This window comes from Rhagoletis zephyria, unplaced genomic scaffold, assembly GCF_001687245.7.
Source record: "Rhagoletis zephyria isolate East Lansing unplaced genomic scaffold, Rhagoletis_zephyria_1.1 Rzeph_scaffold_00670, whole genome shotgun sequence".
NCBI lineage: Eukaryota > Metazoa > Arthropoda > Insecta > Diptera > Tephritidae > Rhagoletis > Rhagoletis zephyria.
In genome coordinates, this window is record NW_016157754.1 from 190,574 (window position 1) to 199,861 (window position 9,288).

General features: G+C 36.9%; 1 protein-coding gene across 1 annotated transcript in view; it reads right to left on the reverse strand.

The window, feature by feature from the left end:
* Positions 1–4,007: 4,007 nt before the first annotated feature.
* The window catches only part of LOC108360975 (putative nuclease HARBI1), a 7,383-nt gene continuing 2,102 nt past the window's right edge, over positions 4,008–9,288 (reverse strand). The window contains exons 2-4 of the mRNA XM_017613484.1: positions 4,613–4,711; positions 4,362–4,540; positions 4,008–4,292 (exon numbers count right to left, since the gene is read on the reverse strand). Of these exons, the coding sequence (XP_017468973.1) occupies positions 4,074–4,292; positions 4,362–4,540; positions 4,613–4,711 (497 nt within the window). The 3' untranslated portion in view covers positions 4,008–4,073. The remainder of the gene's footprint in view (positions 4,293–4,361; positions 4,541–4,612; positions 4,712–9,288) is intronic.

Here is a 9,288-nt window from a genome sequence, read left to right on the forward strand (position 1 = left end):
ACATAGTGCAGCGAATTAAAATACAGCGGCTCCGCTGGCTTGGTCATGTCGTTCGAATGGACACCGACGCTCCAGCTCTGAAAGTATTCAACTCGGAACCCGCTGGTGGTAGCAGAGGAAGAGGGAGGCCCCCACTGCGATGGAAAGATCAGGTGGAGAAGGACTTGGCTTCACTTGGCGTTTCCAATTGGCGTCAGTTGGCACAGAGGAGAAACGACTGGCGTGCTTTGCTGAACTCGGCCAAAATCGCTTAGGCGGTTACAGCGCCAAAAAAGAAGAAGAAGATTGGGACTGCGCCTGGGTATAAACGAGCTCTTTTGAAAGTTCTTGATTCGGACGGACAACTAATGAAACGGGAGATGAATCACGTAGTACAACACCACAGCTTTCTTCCCATCGCTGCCGTCTTAATTCGCAACTAGGTGGTTTAAAACATCGCACTATTTTCGTGTCCTGACTTTTATTGCATACAGCGCACCGTTCAAATGTTTTGCCCCGTTTCATCTTGGTTTCCTTACATAAAATATTTAAGAAAAGTCGAACGTATTTACTTATTACCCAACTTTAAATGTACTTACTTGCTCTCCTCGGCGGTTTATCTCTTAAAAATTTCACGTGTATTAAGAAAATTTGTTGCTTGAAAAATTTGTGTGTAACTTGTTTTTAAACAAATTCAAATTTAAAAAAAAATATTTCAAATGGGTTAAGAATTCATTTCAGTTTGACATTATAGCCTGTTTCTTATGAGAGCAATGTCAAAATCAATCACACTTTGTTGAATACATTTTGGTCAAAACTGGTCAAAATATAGCAATTCTATTACTTTTTGTACAACTGTAAATGCTCACATATTTTTATTAAAAAATATAACCTACTACGATGAGTGAATTTCTAGTTTTGTTAAACAAAAGATTGAATTAATTAATATTTTTATTTCAGTTCTTTTCTAATAAAAAGGCAGTGAAACTGCAATTAATGTCTGAAATTATAGAAATGGTTTTTGATTTCATTTCGCTTCAGTTGTCCCAGCTGCGTTAGTAAGAGGTCTCTTCTATCACCGCCTTCAATATGACCGCTTTCAGTTTCGATATAGCTGGTTTCAATTTCACAGCAATCATTTCTGTCTATACAAATGTTATGAAGAGCACAACAAGCTACAATAAATTTGGCCATGGCTTCCACATTATGAAAATCGAGACGCAATGCGTTTTCAATTTTCACTCGCGTTTGGCAAAATTTCAGGTTGAATAGTTCTTCCGATTCGCTCAAACTTCCATAATCCCGAAATGGAGTTAGTAAATATTCACGAAGGGGATACGCAGCGTCGCCTAGCAAATGGTATTTAGGAGCTTGGAAGCACCTTTCCAATAAAAGATAATTTTAAAACCCGCGAATCATGAACTTTGCTAGGAATGCCTGTATATACAGTGGCTCACAGCTTATTTTATGCAGGTCATACTTTAAAGTTTAGAGCTCTGTAACTTCAAAATTAACAATTATTTAAAAAAACTATTTTGGTTTCATTTAAAAGAGTAAGTTCTCTTGTCTTACAAAAAGGCTTCACTTATTGTAAAAATATATGTATAAACAATTTAATAAAAAGAAAACAAAAAATACTACTTATTCACTAGCCACAGCTTATTTTATGCACTCACTTCTTTGTGTAGCGGTCAGTGTTGCCAAACATGGGCTTTTCCTACCAAAACTGGTAGGTTTTTTTCCATTTGGTAGGTTGGTAGGCTAGGTTGGATTTTGGTAGGTTCCGCGACAATAATAGTTATTCGCGAAAAATATAAAAGGGCTTGTCAATAAACTCACTGAAGTCCACCCTTGTCCACCTGACAGAGACTTCATGGTAAGACGGTAAGACTTGGAGAATATCACCAAAACTAACCTATTGGTCTTTCAATACGGTAGTAAGGCCCGTTGTCACATATGTGGCACTGGACTGATGGCCAAAAGCTAAGCAAGTAAAGGCGGGTACCACCTTGAGCAAGCTGCGCCGACTAGTCCGAGTGGCCATCACAGGAGATATTGGCACCTGTCCAACGGATGCCTTTTATGTCATTACAGGCATTCCTCCTTTGCCCAATCTGTTTGAAAAAGAGGACTGCTGGAGCACCCTACGACTGTCCCATATAATCAGCAAGAAAGCTGGAGGTCTGGGTCATTCTAAAGGCAGGTTCTAAAGGTATTCCAGTATAATCCCGAGTTATCCTTCTACAAACCCTACAAAGTCAGAATTCCTGAAAAGGACTGCTGAGAAGTGGTAACAACTGTGATTGACGAAGGGTCCCAAGTATGGTATACCGACGGATCAAAAGTGGACGACTAGAAATAAATAAATTAACTAAATATATAAATATAATATCGGATAGTCAGGCATGTCAAAGGCCTTAGACTCTTTTAAAACGGCCTCAAGCCCTTGGACAGCAGTAAATTTATCTTGAACCACTTGGAGGCCCACATTCCGGGACATGAAGGGTTTGAAGGCATCGAAAGGGCTGACTGTCTCCAAAGCCTGGAGCTTAAATGCGCTTGCATGGTCCATAGCCTTTTGTGAGCTGGTGGAGGAAGCCCCAGAGCATATTCTATGTGGCTGCCCACGTATCATAAATGCAGAAACCATTTAAAAACTTCAACAATTTTTGGTAGGATTTGGTTGCTCTTGGTAGGAAATTTTCTTAGGGAAAAAAATGTGTTCGTGGCAACACTGGTAGCGGTACAGAATATTTGCGCATTCTAACTGTAATTTCTTTTTCTGTGCTTTTGCTGCATTTTTGTAATTTGACTGTGTTACGTTTTACTTTGATTTTGTCGCTTGAAGTGTCTACTTCTGTGATTATTGAAAATGGGTCTGCGAACGACGGTAGAGAAACGAGAATTGGTTATTCACCATTTTAAAAACGGCCGCTCGCAGCGAAAAATAGTAAATATTAAAGCCCCTTCAGTACAAAAAATTATAGAGCGCTTCGTTCATGAGAATCGTGTGCATAGTAAAGGTAGAGAAGCACCAAACAAAATTTTCAGTGACACTGATGAGCGATATATTGTGCGAAAGGTAAAGGCCAATCCCAGACTATCCGCACCGAAATTGGCTTCTGAAGTTCAAGCTGACCTTGGGAAACAATGTAGTGTGGAAACTGTTCGCCGTATACTGCGCAAACAGGATTTTCGTGGCCGAGTATCACGCCAAAAGCCTTTCATCAGCCCAAAAAACAGGCAATGCAGACTCAGCTTCGCCCAAGCACATGTTTCCAAGTCGCCAGAGCACCGGAATTCCGTTATCTTTGCGGATGAATCGAAATTTAATACCTTCGGCTCGGATGGTATGTCCTATGTTTGGCGAAAACCGAATACGGAGCTAAATAAAGAAAACTTGAGGCCAACGATCAAACAGGGCGGTATCAGCGTCATGGTTTGGGCCTGCATGTCAGCTACTGGTACAGGGAAGTTGGCCTTTATTGAAACAACAATGAACAAAATTACGTACCTTCAGATTTTGAAGGATAATCTGTTGCAGAGTGCCGAGGATCTGGGCATAAGATCACATTTTCGAATTTATCAGGATAACGTCCGAAGCACAAATCGGATATTGTGCAAACCTGGCTGATATACAATTGTCCCCATCTGATGACACCGCCAGCACAGTCGCCAGACATCAATGTTATCGAAAATGTATGGTATATATTGGAAAATAATATCCGAAAACATAAAATTTCTAACAAAAACGACCTTAAAGAGGCTCTTAAAACGGAATGGGAGAATATTTCGCCTGATATCACTAAAAAATTAATAGCATCAATACCAAGCCGCCTTAAATCTATTGCAGACAATAAAGGATATCATACAAAATATTAGAAAAACTGAAAAAAATGTACCTACATAAGTTACAAAATTTCAAGTTCCTGCATAAAATAAGCTGTGACTAGAATAGATGCAATATTTTTTGTTTTCGAATTTTTAAGTTATGTAAATATAAGTTTTTTTAAATAAATGAAGTCCTTTTGTTAAACAAGAATACCTGCTCCTTCTATTAGTACCAATTTATTTTTTATATTCCTTATAGTTACTTAGATATAATGCTTTGAAGTTGCAAATATGCATTGCATAAAATAAGCTGTGAGCCACTGTACGTCCAGAAAACGTAGCTTTGCATCGCAAATTCCTTGCAACGTTATTGGTGCACAATCATGTCTATTTGTGTAGGTTGAACGTATTTTATTCTTAGGCTTTCTAATGGAAATGTAGCTACCATCTATGCAGCCCAAAACGTTTGGGAACCCAGCAATCTATTAACGTAATAAAGAACATTTTTTTAAAAGTGCTTTAATAACCAACTTTTAAGTTTTAATACAAACCTTTTCAAATTCCCTCGCAATAGCTTCTTTCTCAACATCTTCCTTTGGAAATCTTATTGACTCCAGCGCCACAGCTTCCACTAAGAAACTCAAAACTTTATTGAAGGTGATATGAATGTTCGACAGCGTCACGCCAAGGTTTGCTACTTCTCTGAACGTCGTTTTGTTAACGCTAAACCTAAAATACGTGTAATCAATGAAACCTTTGTAATAAATTCGTAGATATTATGGTGTATTTCTTGCATCTTATCACAAAAAAGAAAGCATATGAGTCTCCGCTGTAGATTGCAGTCTGCCTCCCTTGTAGCTCCTATTTACATACCATCTGCTAGAGGAATACCTTGCCTTGCCTAGCAATTAGTCCAATAATTCACTAAATCCAATTACTGCTTCCATTTCATCGTTTTTTCGGCTTAAAATTTTTTCAGCTGTTTTGCGGTGTGACATTGCCACACCATCATTTTATAGAGGGTAGAAAGTGGAACACTTCTGCGCTGCCAGAATGTAACAATTTTCACAAAAGAATGCGATACCCCTTTAGTATGTTGCCTAATTTTAAGAAAAGAACATAAAATCTTGACAGATATTTCGCAGTGCAGAATAAGTGTAGAATTTTTCCGAGAAAAGAAAACGCTATAAAATATCACAAGAGACGCTGGCGTGGGCTTTCCCAGAACGAAAGTTAGGGGGGCCCTCCTATAGAAAAAAAAATTTTCAAAACCAATAACTTACTAAAAAAAAATTTATTATAGCTTAAAATTATTGTACCCAATAGAGGTATGTTGTACAAGAACACATAAACATAGTTAACTTTTTACTGCGCAAGTTTATTCTACGAGGAGGAAGCATCGAAAGCCTAACCCCGTCAGTGTGAGACTTTAACCCAAACCGTCATGAAAGGTTCCCCTCCCGGTACCACCGTCAAGGATTTCGTTGGGATTATAACACTGTGAGACTGCTAAGGTTATAGATCTATTGAAGCACAAAAAATATGCATACTTAGAATTTTTAATACCCCCTCACAATTGTTGTATTGGCCTGTCAGCTTAACGCCAGCATCTACTAGTTGCATCAAATAACAACAAGCACTTTCACATCCCTAGTTTTACACTTGTTCCTTCGTCGCAACACAACCTATTCGATAAGAGTGTAATTATTTGTGTTTGAATGTTAATGTAAGTGTAAATGTGTGCATGTCCGGGATACAAAAGAATACGTAAATGTGCGTTTAGGATTGAGTGAAAGTTCAGCTTAGAAGGGAAATTTTAGCACTTCACAGGTAAATTGAGCGCACGATCGCTAAGCTAAAGACAGGCTAATGTCCGAAAAGAAAGTGACTTCGAATCAGCTAGAAGTGTGTCGCGGGTAGATAGTTTATGGAATTGAAAACCGTTTTGTGAATAAACAGCTGCTTTAGAAAAAAAACAGGGATAGAAGCGTCCGTTACAACGGAAAATTTTTTTTCCCTTATATAATGGGATTGAGACCTGCCGCAAAGAGGTGAGTCCACACGAATAACAGATTTTGCTGGCCCGTTGTCTAACTAGCAAAGAAGTTCATTATATAACTTAAATCACAGTTAAACGAAGATCGACGGCGATTTAAATAATTTTTTTTTGTGTAAAAAATACATACATACATACATACCTATGTAAGACTGGTCGAAATCGAAGCAAAAGTTATTTCAAAAATTGGGTGATTAAAGAGAGTTTGATATTAACTACATACATATTTGAATTAATGAACTTAAATAAAGAGTTCAATTATAATTGATTTAAAAATAAATTCAAATTAAATTTAAATAAATTTAAATAAATCAAAAATAAAATAAATTAAAATAAAATTTAAATTTAAATAAAATTTAAATAAAATAAAAATAGAATAAATTAAAATAAAATTGAATCAAATTACGTTACACTGAAGTTAGATTAAGTTAAAGTCCAACTAAAAATGTAATAAATTAGAATTAAGTGAATCAAGTTAGTTCAAACGGCAAATGTATCTCACGATCGAATATGTTGAAGAAAGCAATTAAACAAACACCCATACGTGCCCTGCAGAAAATCTGACTAGCTCAGAACTAGCGTAGAACTAGACCTTTTGCCGACAGTACTAGTTCTAGCTCAATACCCAAGCAATGCTTTCAACTGACCAGTTTTACATGGCGATGTCATTGGCGGTGGCAATTGTCGCCCAGTGCATTACTTTGCAACTAGTTTTTAACCAGTTTCGCTTCGGACAGTTTTTTTATAAGATAACTTTTTTAAGATTCGATTTTTGGATATTTTTACCGTTTTATCTTTTCCTTCACAGATTCCATGTTTGTTACATCTATATATATAAATGTGAATATCTGTTTGTTTATTACCTTATAACTTCTGAACCGCGGCACGGAATCGCACGAAACTTTGCACACTTATTTGCTTTTACCCCGGGAAGGTTATAGGCATAGAGAAAAATGGGTAGTACTGGAAAAGAGGGCGTGGCACCTCCTAACTAACTAAAATTTTCATGTTGTATATCTCTTGAAATATTTGTGGTAGAGCATTGGACCTTGCTGTCGAGATAAATAAAATTAATTCCATACTAATGGGAAAAAATTGGCGGTATTGGAAAAGGGGGCATGGAACCTCCCTTAGGCGTGAATTATTTAATCAGCTCTAACTTCGGAAACGTAAGTCACATGAACTTGAAATTTGGTATGCAGACATATCTCTGGTAGGTGCTTATAGTAAGTTATATACATAAATGGGGCTGTGAAAGAGGGCAGCAAATCAGAAAGGCGTGGAATATTTTACCAGTTATAACTTGGGAACCATAAGTCACATAAACATAACATTTGGTATGCAGACTTATCTATGGTAGATGCTTATAGTAAGGTATATATAAAAGAGTTTGTAAAAGGGGGCGTAGCACTTAACATAGGCTTGGAATTTTTTATCAGCCATAACTTCGAAACCACAAGTCACATGACCCCTTTAATTCCTTCTGGCGTGGGGTGAAACCCGCGGGTAAAAGCTAGTATTTTATAAAAATAAAAAAATAAAAATTATTGTCAGAGGCACGCAACAATTTAAATTCATTAAATCTGAAAACTCACAACTGCCTCCACCGCGATTTGAACCAATGATGCTTGAGTCGGAGGTCTTCTCGCCGAGCTACTTTCATATTGTACGAGAAGTGAGAATTTGCACACATACAAAGAATTTGTACACATACATCGCAAGTTTCAACTGTCCCGCTCTGTAGCCGTTTTGCACTAGTTCAGAGATAGTTCTGAAATATTTAGTTCGGAACTAGCGCTTTGCTATAAATTTGTTTGCAGGGTGTGTACTAGAGGTTTGCTCCGGAGGGGGTTTCCGGCGGCGGCGTGGTCAACTTCAAAAATATTCGGCGGCGGCGGCGGCGACGCCGGCGCGTCTGGAAACGCTGGCGCTACTGCTCATAAGGTAGATTTCAAAGAACCATGGGGCTACTAATCTTATCATTTCAACTCGACAGCGTTAGGCATTCGCCATGCCAATTATTCTATTATTATAATTCTATTTATTTCGTTATTGAATTAGTTTTAAATTTAAATATTGTTACTTCCTACTTGAATTAAAATGTTGAGTGTCTGGCGCTGATTGATGGGCGAACAGAAGAAGGACTGAGGTATATACATACATACACATACGGATCTCTATGTTCTCTACAGATCCGTATGTACTATTTAAATTTAAAGAAATAAAAAAATTTTTAAAGTTTAGTTATTGGGGTAATTTATGTCGCTCTCAATACATTTTTGCAATAATATCAACCATTATGTTAAATTATGGAGTTCTTACGATTTTTTGCGGATTGCATATTGAAAACAAGGTTGGTCTACTTTTTTTCCAAAAGTTTAACCCATCAACTCGAACCAGAATGGGCCTTTTTGACCCACTGTTTAAAAAAATGGCTTATAGATGGTTAAAATTTCCACTAAAATATGAAGCGCCAAATTTTTCTAAGGAGAACCGAATGTAATGAAAAATAATACGAATGTTTACCATGAAGAGGGAACTTTAACCCTGTGTAGAAAACATTGCGATGCGAGGGAGCAAAACCTTCCTGGGGTTTGACCACCACTAAGAAATGCTAACGTAATTTTCACACAGCCACCTAGTACTTGTATACGTATGTGGGACCCCAGAATAAAATAGCTTACGAATGTAAATATTAGCAAAAAATGTGTTTGTTTAAAATGTTAAAAAACTACATAGAAAAATCAACTTGTCTTTGTTTTATCTCCAATAATTGAGGAGTGAGATGCAAAGAGGCCGCTTCTATTAAAACTGCTTTCTGAGATATTGGAGTTAAAGGGTTTGATGTGTTATAACTTTCTTGTTGTTGTAGTAGGTGTATAAAAAAGTAGTATTGTTGTAGTATTGAAAAGAATTGTCTACTGCGGAAAAAAATCATTAGATTACCAGTATTCGACCCTAATTTAACTGTAATAAACGCTTTCGTCGAAAAATATGTTACCTATGTTTTTTCTGAGTTACGCTATTTTTGGAAAAATAAAGGAGATCATATTCTTGTCTAGTGGCCCAAATTATGCAAAAAAACTAATTATATTCAACAATTTGGTGACAGGTAATAAGGTCAATGGAAATAAGGTCAATTGACTTTATTTCCCACCCTGGTGCGAAATAAAGTCAATTGACATTATTACCTTTTCAAAAGCGAAATAAAGTCAACAAAAATTTGGAAATAAAGTCATTGACGCTATTTCCTCATTCAAATGGAAATAGCGTCAACAATGCTTAAAGTATGTCGATTCATAGAAAAAAATGTTTTTCTTACAATAAACATTGCCCCGTAAGTGTTGTTTTTTAATATATGAAAAAGGCTTTTGCCAAATCCTCAGAGTGGAGAAATGATCCATAACTTGCAAAACATTTTT